This window comes from Papaver somniferum, unplaced genomic scaffold (assembly GCF_003573695.1).
Source record: "Papaver somniferum cultivar HN1 unplaced genomic scaffold, ASM357369v1 unplaced-scaffold_32, whole genome shotgun sequence".
Classification (NCBI taxonomy): Eukaryota; Viridiplantae; Streptophyta; class Magnoliopsida; order Ranunculales; family Papaveraceae; genus Papaver; species Papaver somniferum.
This window is the reverse complement of record NW_020643262.1, coordinates 2,088,157-2,101,545: the sequence shown is the minus strand read 5'-3', so window position 1 is coordinate 2,101,545 and position 13,389 is coordinate 2,088,157. Positions and strand designations below refer to the sequence as shown.

Sequence of the window (13,389 nt, the reverse complement as noted above, 5' to 3'; positions counted from 1 at the left end):
AAAAAAAAAAAAAAAGAGAGATAGATAGAGTAGAGAGAACAAATCTGATGGATTGACTCCCATGAAGCGAAATGTATATGTTTCCTTGCTTTCAGTAGTGCGTAATTTCACACAAAATGAGGTTGATACCCCAAAGTAAGTTGCAAATCATATATATAAAGCCTGAATAGTTGGGGATCAATCCAACTAATCCGATTAGTCGAAAACATGAACCTGCAGTAAAAAAGACTAGTACCCAGAGAGATAAAATTAATTCAATCTTATTCAAAACATAATTCGAACCTTGAATATGAAGTAAATCAGGTTCACAAATGATTAGTAAAGATTGTCTAAATAATTGAACAGTTGTTGTACTCCCTAAATCTAGTTCTAAGTCAGCGGAAATAACTTCCACGACTGATATTGGTTCAAATTCAGCTAAGTCGGGCACACGAACATATGTTGGTTCAAAATCACTCGTTGAAAAAGGCCTCAATGGAGTGATAATATCACGACTAATAGACCGATTCTCATCCACAACAGTTTCATTAATATTATCAAGATGAGAAAAATCAGACCCTGATAGGTCAGACAATGGCCTAATGTTCAAAGTTGGAGCTTTCTCGACCGATGAAACTAGTCGAGACTCGGGAAAAACTAGAGGTTCTAGTCTGGTCTTCCATTTATTAGTGTCTAGCAGTGGTGTGGAGTCTAATAAGGCATTGACTTCACCAATAACACTATAATCATCAAAATCATATCCAAAATGAGCTAAGCAAACCTCTAATGGATCTTCCGAGTGGCTCTTGCAAAATCCCTGCGAGTGCATTGTCCTTTTTCTCCCACAGCACTTCAGGCTAAGGTACCTAAAAAAAAATATCAAATAAAATGTGTAAAAGGAACCAAAAGAAATCTAAAAGAAAACAAAATAAAATTATGTACAAAAAGATATCAATCAGAGAGTATTTTGCAACCACTCCCCGGCAACGGCGCCAAAAACTTGATAGGTTGGAAAACCTACAATATATTGCCGCAAGCGCACAGTGTCTAACTAGTAGACAATCGCAAGTACAGGTCGTTCCCATGAGGAGTGTGAAAATACTTCTACTAACTAATACCAAAAATCAACAAACCAAAAAGGTGATGTTTTAACGGTTTTCAGAAATTTGGAACAAAATTAAATAATAATAATTCTGACAATAAACAAAATAGGAAATGGTTACTAGAGTTTTCGATTTCCACCAATTCAATCATATAAAACTCTACTAATTACTATTTATTACTCAAAACAAATATCGAAATCAATCTCATGTCTCGGAAGATGGTATGTTAAATTATAAAAGTATATAGTTTCTCCGCTGTAATTTCCTTCGCTTCATGAGTAGTGATTCTAAAGCATTACCTATCAATCCTAAAGAATATCACGTCAAAGGATTTTACCAAAGCACGAAATATCAATTGAAAAGCATAAATAATCAAGAAAATCACACGAGCAATTAAACACCAAGCTGTATGAAGAGAAATCACTATTCAATCAAATCATTATTAGAAATATCATTGTAGAGTTCATATAAATAAATTGGCTTCTATCTAAACCCTACATGGCTCTAGCTAGCTATGGCTTTCTCAAAAGCCATAAACAAAATGGAAAAACAAAAACAAAACTCTCAACCCTATTTTTTTCCTTACAACTCTGTAGCCGCAGCTGACCTCCCCTCCTTCTGTTTCTCTTCGTCCCTATAAATGTTGTTAAGGAGTCACATGAAAACCTAGCAAATTCTCTGCCAAGGCCCAGTCCACTAACATAACCGAAACCCAAATTCCAATTTTAAGCTCCACTGCTGATTCGCTGACCACTTTCCATTCTGTTTAGTTGAACCGAGCAAGAATTCTACGCCCAGATTAGCCAGCTACTACCCTGACCACCGGCAATTGCAATATCTATTCCTTGGGTCTTCTTAATCTCGTTCGCCGACCACTGTTTCGTTTCTTTGCTGACTTGCAAACTCTCGGTTCCTTCGCATACGTTCTTGCTGTTGGGATTTGAAATAAGAACTTGAACTCCATCTATATAATTCTTCCAACACACGGCCATTCTCCAGCTTCGCTACTGCAAATCGATTAACCAATAAATCTCACCCACAACAACTTCCTCCGACGACTACAACAGCTCCCACCATAGCACGGTCTTCCATCTCGTACCATTTTCATTGTCCATCTATTCTGCAGACACGGATGTACAAACTCCGGAAAAATCCTCCCAAGTTCCAGTCCAACTCCAACTGCAAAAAATCACCGGCTATTAACCATCCAACTATCGCCATCGATCACCAACAACACCAATTACTGCCATTAATCACGGAAGCAACTCCCTGACATTCTAGACGATTTCAAACCCTCAAGGACCCTATTTTTCAGATCGTAAGAGAACCCTTTTCATTCTTGCAGTGAACATCATCTCCATTCACATTAAAAATCGAGTTTCTTCCTGACTTTCCATTTCCGAGCTCGCTTTACAGCCACCATCAGCGAATGCAACCATCTCAGCCAACATCGTTCTTCTCAGCTTTGCTTGCTGCCAAACTTGCTCAACTGTCATACATCCTCGAGCTCTTATTTCTCCTCCATTATCGATTACAACAGCCAACTCCGTTCGATAACCACCATTAGCTCACTGACTTCGTATTCGACATTCATCTTCTTCATCTGTCTGCAAAACTGCTCCGTCTCGGCATAATTTGTTTCCTGCTGCAAATGAAACACCAGTACTGCCTCCGGCTCATTCCATACCAAACAGTCAACACGAGTTCTCGGCATTAATACCACTACCAGACCATCTGAACGCCTCCTACACCATGGCAGTAAACTCTCGATCACCTAGTTCTTCCATCTCACATCTATAGTTCTATGTATGGCTATTTCTATTAACAGTAACCTCAACTTTCATTTCTAAAACTCGAACACAACCCCATCTTATTCTCTGCACAAAACCCGTCAATCACCGGTCATCTCATAACCGAGCTCCTGGTTTGTTGATGTCCCTGGGAAATGGAAAATGCAGTATGCATCACGGCACAGATGAATATTTAGAATACCAGCTGGATGACTCGTCTCCATTCGCATCTGAGATCACAAAGAATTGTATGGTGTGCAATGGTGCCACATCGTCCATTATCTCTTAGCTTTGTAGTGGACCTTCACTTGCTTGAAACAAAAAAATACAACTCTTTATTATCTTCTCTAGCCGAGTGGTGACTTAGGCAGTGTGATTGGCGTTTGAACACAACATAACAAATAATTAATTTAACTGCTCCGTTTGGTGTCATGAGTAACTCATGTGGTTGCTGATATATTGAAATACCAGGCCAACCATATTCGATTATTGTGGTTGCTGATACATGGAAATACCAGGCCAACTCCATTTCATCACTGTGGTTGCTGATACATGGAAATACCAGGCCAACACATTACATCATTGTGGTTGCTGATATATAGAAGTACCAGGCCAACCACATTTTGCCACTTTCGCCGCAAACACCATTAAGTCTCACATTTTACTGTTTATTTTCTAGATGATCGAATTCACTTGTACTTTCTACAAAAGCACTAAAATAGTATTAGTAACTAAAATATTATATCCTAGTTAATATAAAAATGGGTATAAAATGTAGCATTTACATGCTTATCAGTAAGTTCCAGTTGGGTGCCTAGACTATGGGGGCGTTAGTGAGTAAATTCTTAAGCTTCTCAAAAGCCTCTAAACAAGCATCATCAAAGACAAACTTAAGGTCTTTTGCAAGCAAATTGCAAAGAGGTCTAGAAACCAAGCTAAAATCCTTAATGAATCGACGATAAAAACCTACATGCCCTAAGAATGACCTAATATCTCTTACGGTTTTTGGGACCTGTAAAGTTTTAATAAGGTCAACTTTGGCTCTATTTACCTCTATAACCTTCGAAGATACGATATGCCCTAGAACAATTCCTGAACGAACCATGAAGTGACATTTCTCCCAATTAAGCACTAAATTCTTTTCCTTACACCTAGTCAAAACTAATGACAAATGATGCAAGCACTCATCGAAAGACGAACCAAACACTGAAAAATCATCCTTAAAGACCTCTAAGAACCGTTCTACCATGTCAGAAAATATGCTCAACATACAACGTTGAAAGGTCACAGGGGCATTACATATCCCGAAAGGCATGCGTCTATACGCAAAGGTACCAAAGGGACAGGTAAAAGTGGTTTTTTCTTGGTCTTCTGCGGCAATAACAACCTGATTATAACCGCATTATCCATCTAAAAAGCAATAATGGCTACGTCCATCTAATCTCTCTAGCATTTGGTCGATGAAGGGAAGGGGAAAGTGGTCCTTCCTAGTGACCTTGTTCAATTTTCTATAGTCAATACAGACACGCCAACCCGTGGTCACCCGGGTTGGTATTAACTCATTATTCTCATTCTGGACTACAGTAATACCGGATTTCTTGGGAACAACCTGAACGGGGCTGACCCACTTACTGTCTGAAATGGGGTAGGTAATGCCTGCATCTAACAAATTAAGAACCTCGGTTCGAACTACTTATTTCATATTAGGGTTCAGTCGACGTTGCATCTCCCTAGAAGGTTTGGTGTCACTCTCTAAATAGATCTGATGCATACAAACAGTGGGGCTTATACCCTTAATGGCTGGTATGGTCCACCCTAAAGCTTTCTTGTTGTTCTGAAGGACGATTACTAGCCTACTTTCCTGATCACTATCCAAGTCGGATGCTATAATCACAGGTAAAGTTTCAGATGGGCCTAAAAACACATACTTTAGGGTATCTGGTAATGGTTTAAGGTCCAACTTAGGAGGCTCTTCTAAAGAAGGAACTAGGGTAGTGCAACTAAAAATGGGCGACCTAAATCACTGGTATGGTTCTCTGGGTCAGGGACAGGTTGGGTATCTAGGATAACAAAATCCACAGGATATGTAAACTTTTCGACCTCTATGAGGACATCCTCGATCACACCACGAGGAATTTTAACGGACCTATCAGCTAACTGAAGTGTCATCTGGGTAGGTTTCATCTCACCAAGCCCTAGCTTAAGGTACACATGGTATGGAAGTAAGTTCACACTGGCTCTTAATTCAAGCAAAGCTTTCTCGACACGGTATTTACTTATTGTGCAAGAAATAGTAGGGGACCCTGGGTCTTTATACTTAGGAGTAGTGGTATTCTGAATAATAGAACTCACATGACTAGCTAGAAAGGCTTTCTTCTGGACACTAAGTTTTCGCTTTCGGGTACACATATCCTTAAGAAACTTGGCATAAGCGGGAATCTGCTTAATCGCATCTAATAATGGAAGGTTGATGGTTACCTGCTTAAAAACCTCCAATATATCATTAAAGTTGGACTCCCTCTTAGTTGGAACTAGAAGCTGTGGGAATTGGGCTCTAGGAACAAAGTCGGGCTCAATATGACCCTCATTGGTCTCTTTAGAGACTCTATCAGTATCCTCAGTTTCTGGTCAGAAGGGTGAACTACAGCATGTTCACTATCAGACATGGAAACCTTGTTGTCTATCATTCTACCACTCCTAAGGGTTTTAATAGCATTTACATGTTCGGATGGTCTTTCACCTATTTCATTAATTCCTCTAGGGTTGGGTTGAGTTTGACTAGGAAACTTACCTCTTTCTCTTAAATACTCATTTATCTGACTAACCTGGGTTTTCAACTCGGAAATATCCTGAGAGTTAGCTTGACCTATTCTCCTATTTTCTTTTAAACCTTGAGCGACAGATTGCTGAAACTGCACAATGTTACGAGTTAAAAAAGCAAAAGACTCTTCTAAACTCATAATCTTCTTATCTGAAGGGTTCTGAAACTGTGCCGGAGCTGAAGGATTCTTAGTATATCCAAAACCTTGGGGAACCTGAGAGTTACTAGACTGACCTTGATTTTGGCCCTTAGACCAAGAAAGGTTGTGATGGTTTCTCCAGCCAGGGTTATAGGTTTCTGAATATGGGTCAAACTTCTGACGGTCATCGAATCTAGTGTTGTTATAAAGAGCATTGGCTTGCTCCTCAACAGTATGACCTTCCCAAGAAGGCTCTATTCTACCATTATTACCACTAGAATGACCTAATTCTAAGGCTTCTAACCTTTTGGCTATGACTGCTATTTTAGCATCTGACTCATAAGATCCTTCTACCCTATTGACATTTCCTCTACTTAGAAGAATTGTTTTCTGGGGTTCCCTACTATTTTCCCATTGTTGGGTCTTATCGGCAATTTCATTCAAAAATGTCATCGCCTCATCAACAGTTTTATTCTCAAACCCACCTGTGCATAAGGACTCAACCATGGTTGTTGTTGAATAATCTAAACCCTCGTAGAGGATCTGAACTAACCTAACCATCTCTAAACCATGATGAGGACATTGAGATATTAAGTCATTGAACCTTTCTAAATACCTATATAAATATTCTCCCTCTTGTTGAGCAAAAGTACAGACTTGTGTCATAATAGACGATGTTTTGTTCCTTGAGAAAAACTTTTGTATAAAGGCACATGTAAGTTGGTCATTGGTTTCAATTGACTCATAAGCCAAACTATACAGCCAAGATTTGGCTTTATCTTTTAAGGAAAAGGGGAATAACCTAAGTTTAACGCATCATCACAAAGGTTTTTAATCTTCAGAGTACTACAAACTTCCTCAAATTCCCTAACATGAAAATAGGGGTTCTCATTCTCTTTTCCTAAAAAGATTGGGAGCATCTGTAAAGTCCCAGGTTTGAGTTCATAATTTGCATCGGTTTTAGCTAACTTGATACAAGACGGACGAGAGGTCCTAGTTGGGTTTAATAAAGCTTTCAAAGTTGCCATTTCTGGCACCACCAAAGGACTAGGAGTACTTTCTTCACTAATTGTCAAGTTTTCAAAGATGAAATTTCCAAAGACAGGGCTCCCAAAAGAAGAGTCTTCGAGCTCCCCGCCTTCACAAGAAGAACTACTAGGTTTATCACTAATCAAACGAACTAGAGTGTTTCTTTTCCAAGCCCGCTCTTTAATAACCTTGGGCATACACTAGAAAAAAACAAAAGAAAAAAACAAAGAAATCCTAAAAGGAAGGGAAGTTCTATGCAAACACAAACAAGGCTGACTCCACCACAGCAAACCTACTGATTTCTAGCAAACAAAAAGCATGATGGCTCCACTTAGATTGTTTCTAGACCAGCTTCTAATCCTTCGAAATGGAATTCATTGCAATTTAAGCAAACCCCTCTGGAATCAATCCGAGTTTAAGTAAGTTGGATCGAGACGAGGGAAGCTCAGTGGAGCTTTGATACCCAAGGCCTCACTGGCGTTACAAGGCGGCGTATTCAACTCACAGAAACCATCATGAACTTTGAAGCATGCTTAAAAGAGTAACCAATATTTTTCGAATGACTTTCCTATTAAGCTCGTTACCCTATAGGTCTCGTTCTAGTCAAATTTTAGTCTTAGGTTCGTGTTTGGTTTCGTTTTCCTAAGGCGGGCAAAAAGGGAACGGTGATGAAATCCGAACCCTTATCTTGTATGGCCAGTCCTTGCCCTTTACTAGGAAATTAAAGTAGCCGTTTTCAAATCCTCAGCATATATGCAAACGAAGGAATACAATAACTCGCTGGCAGGGGATTCGCGAGTGTTTCGACAAACTTACCTCCCGTACCAGATGGGGGATGAACCGCTGAAGTCGACTCGGGCCACGACTCCTATGTCATGTACGAATCCGAGGGGCCGAGGCGATATCGTAATCGCCGTCCTTCTCTGCAAACAATTGATATTTAAACTACCCTTCCGTAGGGTTTAAAAAAAAATAAAGTCCCAAAGTCCACAGTCCAAAGTCCAAAAATAAAGTGCAAAAGAAAAAGATAATCTAAAAAAAAATTGTCTCTCTTTTTTTTTTAATTAACTTTTATTCTTCTTTTCTTTCGCTCCTTTCGCTTTGCTTTTACTCCAAATCTTTAAGTATTCACCAAAAACTTTGGCAAATTTTTCTTTCGCTCCAAACTCTGTAAGGAAAAGATAAAAACCCAAAAACGTAAAGAAAAACAAATAAAATAAAAATGAAAAACAAATAAAAACCTAAAAAAAATCTAAAAACTCTAGCCTAAAGATAAGTCCGCGTCGGCGGCGCCAAAAATTGATGTAATTTTCAATTGAGTTGTAGTAAAAAGTTTGTTGAGACTTGTGAAAGCAAAAGATTTTAGATTTAATGAAATTTGAAGACAAACAAAACTTAATTCAAGATTATTAGGAATAACCAAGACACTGATTCCACTATTACACATGAATAAATTATGGCAAATAATCCAAAACTCTAATTATCTTTTAAGTCCCTTATTTCTTAGTTCACAAATAAACAAACATATTCTCAAATATTAATTGTATTCCCCAAGCATAGACTATCAATTGATTAAACAAAGTATAATTTATCAAATTGAATCATAAGTAATTAAGAAAATTATGTAAACATTTAAAAACTCTGCAAAAGCATTGATTGAGTGAATTATAATTAAAAATTAGAGAAAATGAAATAGTTACCCATTATTCATGCGTGAATAGCTTCCTCATTGCCTTGGTTGTGGGAGAATTAGCTCATCATCATGTTGGAAACACTCTCAAAATTTATTTTTATTGCTCAAAGGGTGTTTACAAAGATGAAATGGAGAAAAACTATTAAACCGGGTTTTGTAACAGTTATATTTGTTACAAACCTAAAAGAACGATAGAACAGTACTGTCGCTGATTCTGTAGCTCTCGACCCACGCCTGTGTGTCGTTTCCACTGTTGAGAAACGACTGCTGTTGCGCGCCTTATGTTCTTGGTGTTCTTCACAGCAGCAGAAATGGTGATTCTTCTGCAACTCGACTTTCACAGCTCTGTAATCTCCCCAAACTCTCCGTAAACCTTCTATGATATCCCAGCACCTATTCATAACCCAGCAAAAGCAAAATCTCACGTAATAACTTCATATAATTCTCCATTATTCTTCACGACCAGTTTAGGAAATAATTCAGATTTTTGATCTCTACACGCGTTCTGAAGCTTCCAAATTGCCATATTTAACTCCTTCACACTCCAAATAGTTGTTAGGGTCTTCCAAACACGTGCAAACTCCTCTGCTGCTCGAGCAAATCCCGTGATAACCTCTTCCGAGAATAAACTCCAATGTTTTCTTCTCGCGAGTTATCTAGCCAAATTTAGCCGATTCCAAAGCCCATACCAATCCTGTCTCGACCAAAGGAACATTCCATAACAGTTTCAGCCATTGAATCTCAAGAAATCACGCCCAAACCACTAACACTAATTCTGTTCTTCCGCTGCAAAACTTTCCCGCCAAAACTTGGAATTTGAATGAAGAAGATGACCTGCCCCTTATCCACGACAGGGGTGCGAATAGTAGGTGGCGCCCTGGGATGCCCCTTAGTAACTGGGTTCCCCTTATACAATCTGAGATTCCGCATAGCAAATATCCTCCGGAGGTGTTCCGCATAATATTTTGAGCCGATTTTTCCAAAAATGTTTATTTGCCAAAAATACCTACAGACATATAAAACATCATAATTAGTATAAAAATCGAGCACTAACAACAGAGACACTGAGGACAATTCAGACACAAAAATGTGTCTATCAACTACATAGCAAAGGAAGCTCGAATAAAAAATCTTCGGTATTTCTCAGGGACGGAGCTATGTAGAGCTCAGGGGTAGCCCCCCCCCTGTTTTTGCTTAATTCATTAGTGATCCTTCAAAATTCTTACTAATTAAAAGCAAAATCTCTTAATAAGCTCTCATAAATAATTTTTTTTGTCTATAAACCCTTCTTATATGAAATTTCTGGCTCCGTCACTGATATTTCTCAACCCAGATTCAGCTAAGGGTATCACATTCTAGTGTGATCTTGTAAATGTTATGTACTTTATTCTCTAATTTAATATATTACGTTTTCCATCAAAAGAAAACAAAACAAAAAAAAAAACCTTTCCTGAATCATTCGGTTAAAAAGCGAAGAGTAAGATATTTAAATCATGTATAAGAGTGAGATCGACCGTTGGATTTATAAAACTGTGATGCAAATAATATTATTATATTCATCTGTACCCGTATTATTATCCTCTCTGGCTTTTTGGACCTTCCGCCGCTCCTCCTATACAAAGAAAGAGTCTAGTTGCCATTTCAAAACCCTCATCCCTCTAAAACCCTTATCCTCTCCCATCTCTCTCTTTCTTTCTTCTATTGAATCACCATGGCTTCTGCAACCACATCTCTAATCAAGCCTCTATCAATGGCCACATCTCTTTCAACACACTTAACAACTAAAACCACATCTTACCCATCTATCTCTTTCCCTTCCAAATCTGTTAAAGTTTCTCAACTTTCTACTTCATTTTCATCATGGGTTCCTCTTAAAAACAAGATTTCTTCATTGGTAACTTTTGTTGCTTCAGATTTTTCTCAAGTAACTGAAGAAGATGGTGATGAAATTGAGACCCCTGGTGGAGATGGGGGGTTTGTAGAGGAGGAAAGTAGTGAAGAGACTTATGCTGAACCTTCTGAAGATGCTAAACTCTTTGTTGGGAACTTACCTTACGATATTGACAGTGAGAAATTAGCTAATCTTTTTGACCAAGCTGGTGTTGTTGAGGTTGCTGAGGTATAAAATTTTCTACTTTGTATGTATTTGTTGAATCTTGACTAAATTATGGATTTTTTAGATTGGATTTTGAGATGATAGATTATGTAATGATGTTCAATTTCAATGAATCTCGAGTAAGGTTTTGCTGGGGTACACTGCATTTTATGCACGCTGTGCTCACAAACTTGGTGTACGTAGTGCATACGTCTCATGTTAATGCCATATTTACTATTGATGGCAATCCGTTGGGGTGAGTGACTGGCATCTATAGTGAATAGGGCACGGCCAGCACCAAATGTACGACCAATTTAGCAGTTTTGTTTGAGTTTTCAGAGTGTGGGATGATGTTGGTTTGGTTATTTTTGTAGGTTATTTACAACAGGGAAACTGATGAGAGCCGAGGGTTTGCGTTCGTCACGATGAGCAGCGTTGAAGAAGCTGAGAAAGCTGTTGAGATGTTCAACCGTTATGTAAGAGTTTTTTTTTTGGTTTGCTTAAAGTACCGATGGATGCAGTTGTGTGTTTGTGAAATTGAGTTTTGTTAGTTGTTCCTTGAAGTTGCACGAGTTACTTGTCTAGGACTTGCATGAGATTCTTACCAGAGACCCGAGAGCAAACAATCTCCATATTCTATGTTTGAATTATTTGGGAGAACTTCATCAAGTAACTTTTAGTTTTTGGTTGTTAGTATGTTGAAAATGACGCCATCTTGTATTCTCTTTCTTCACCATATGAATATCTTATTATTCATTCTTGATCTATGTATTATTTCAAGTTTATAGTTATCTGAACATGGCTGAGAGTTACCTGTGATTAAAACAGGATATAAATGGCAGAACTTTAAATGTAAACAAGGCTTCTCCTAAAGGTTCTCGTCCAGAGAGAACCCCTCGATCATTCGAGTCGTCTTCTTCTCTTAGACTGTATGTTGGAAATCTTTTGTGGCAAGTGGACGATGCTCGCCTGGAGCAGGTGTTCAGTGAACATGGTAAAGTGATGGATGCAAAGGTTGTTATGGATCGGGAAACTGGCCGCTCACGCGGGTTCGGCTTTGTAACGATGTCAGCACAGTCGGAGTTGGATGATGCTATTGCTGCTCTTGATGGACAGGTAAGATGCTTCTGATTATCAAGTAGAAAGTTTTATGTCCACCTTCATCATATATCTCTCGCAGCAATCACGTATAAGAAATTCTCTGTAAAAGAAGTGAACATTTATATCTGATGTCGGTGGTGCAGAGTTTGGACGGAAGGATGGTTAGAGTTAATGTTGCTGAGCAGAGACCTCCAAGGCGCAACTTTTAAATTCAACAGATGATTTTCGGTGACCCTTTTGTCTGTCTCCTGTAAGTCTGTGTTTCTATCATAGGAGACTATTCTGAGTGATCAATTGGCAAATAGATTAATTTTGGCTAGTGATAGAAAAGTCTTTCTTTCTTGAGAATTGGTGTTACATTTTTTTTCTTCCTTATTAAGTTTTGTCATGTGTTGGTAATTTCAAATTTCACAATCACTGAGCAACTTATATGCTAGCAACACTGAATTCTAGACCATTTACCTTACCTGTCCAAGGTTTGTTATTCGTCATGTACTGCCAAGATTAGCTTGTTCCTGTTCAAAACTTATGTAATACATGTTAATTACCTGAACAACAATCCATAGACAATGAACCTTGAGCTATCATTTACATGGATTCTTGCAGGAATCCAGATTCCTTATGGTGGTAGTTACAAGCTAGCTCAGAGTTTCAAGCCTAGGTTGAAACTCACTGACAAGCCACTCTTCATGTGCGGTGTTGTTGTCACCTTTGGAACAACTTTTTGGCCACCAGCAACCTTGACTGCTGGTTACCTTAGCAAGATTTTAAGCATCCACTGTTGAGAATTAGGTTTTATACCTGTGGGTGTTCATGTACGAGCAAGAATAACTGTGCTAGTTCTGAAGTTCCCTTGGGACACTAGGATAAATGATCAATTCTGTACCCTGATTTGATTTGTGTAGAATAGCCACGAAGTAGAATAAAAGCACGAGCAGATTCCAATAAAAAATTCTGATTTTATTGCTTTAGAGTAAGAATTTACAACGTTTATCTTTTAGGTTTATTTCTGACCTAGGTGTTGTTTCTTCCTCTTGGTTTGTTTTCTTTTAGCATCCACTGTTGAGAATTAGGTTTTATACCTGTGGGTGTTCATGTACGAGCAAGAATAACTGTGCTAGTTCTGAAGTTCCCTTGGGACACTAGGATAAATGATCAATTCTGTACCCTGATTTGATTTGTGTAGAATAGCCACGAAGTAGAATAAAAGCACGAGCAGATTCCAATAAAAATTCTGATTTTATTGCTTTAGAGTAAGAATTTACAACGTTTATCTTTTAGGTTTATTTCTGACCTAGGTGTTGTTTCTTCCTCTTGGTTTGTTTTCTTTTAGTATTCCTCTGGTCTTCTACCTGTGTCCCTCTACAATTACCTTAGAGCAAACACAATGTTGTTGCCAAAAGCTATATATGGCAACAAAACCAGGCGCACTCTGGGTTGCTATAGTTGCCAAAATCCTATAATCTCAAACGAAGTGTCTAAATATGATAACTTCTTTTGGCAATTCTCATATATAGCTACACACTATTATAAAAGCCATGGAATACTAGACACACTTTTAAAAGAGGTATTTTGTAAAAAGGTCGTAAGCTTATGGTCTAATTAGGGTCTGGGTTGTAGAACATGCCGTTGATGCATT

At 38.4% G+C, this 13,389-nt stretch overlaps 1 protein-coding gene across 3 annotated transcripts; it reads left to right on the top strand.

Annotated features, from left to right (window-relative positions):
* Window positions 1–10,140: 10,140 nt before the first annotated feature.
* LOC113341934 (28 kDa ribonucleoprotein, chloroplastic-like) lies at window positions 10,141–12,970 on the top strand. Of its 3 annotated transcripts, XR_003356236.1 has the most exons (6): window positions 10,141–10,673; window positions 11,024–11,125; window positions 11,478–11,765; window positions 11,894–12,000; window positions 12,357–12,542; window positions 12,824–12,970. XR_003356236.1 is itself a non-coding variant. In XM_026586646.1 (5 exons), the coding sequence occupies exons 1-4, from the start codon at window positions 10,266–10,268 to the stop codon at window positions 11,957–11,959; spliced, it is 864 nt and encodes a 287-aa protein (XP_026442431.1). In that variant the 5' UTR covers window positions 10,141–10,265; the 3' UTR covers window positions 11,960–12,000; window positions 12,357–12,687. The 3 variants fall into 3 exon arrangements, 2 of the variants coding, with proteins under 2 accessions (XP_026442431.1, XP_026442430.1); XM_026586646.1 differs by lacking the exon at window positions 12,824–12,970 and having other exon boundaries at window positions 12,357–12,687; XM_026586645.1 differs by lacking the exons at window positions 12,357–12,542; window positions 12,824–12,970 and having other exon boundaries at window positions 11,894–12,207.
* The last annotated feature ends 419 nt before the right edge of the window (window positions 12,971–13,389 follow it).

Bases quoted from the DNA above. Each gene is read 5' to 3' on its own strand.
- LOC113341934 (XM_026586646.1), top strand. From the start codon at position 10,266: ATGGCTTCTGCAACCACATCTCTAATCAAGCCTCTATCAATGGCCACA. The intron at 10,674-11,023 runs GTATAAAATTTT...TTATTTTTGTAG, and splicing joins GTGTTGTTGAGGTTGCTGAG to GTTATTTACAACAGGGAAAC. The intron at 11,126-11,477 runs GTAAGAGTTTTT...TGATTAAAACAG, and splicing joins TTGAGATGTTCAACCGTTAT to GATATAAATGGCAGAACTTT.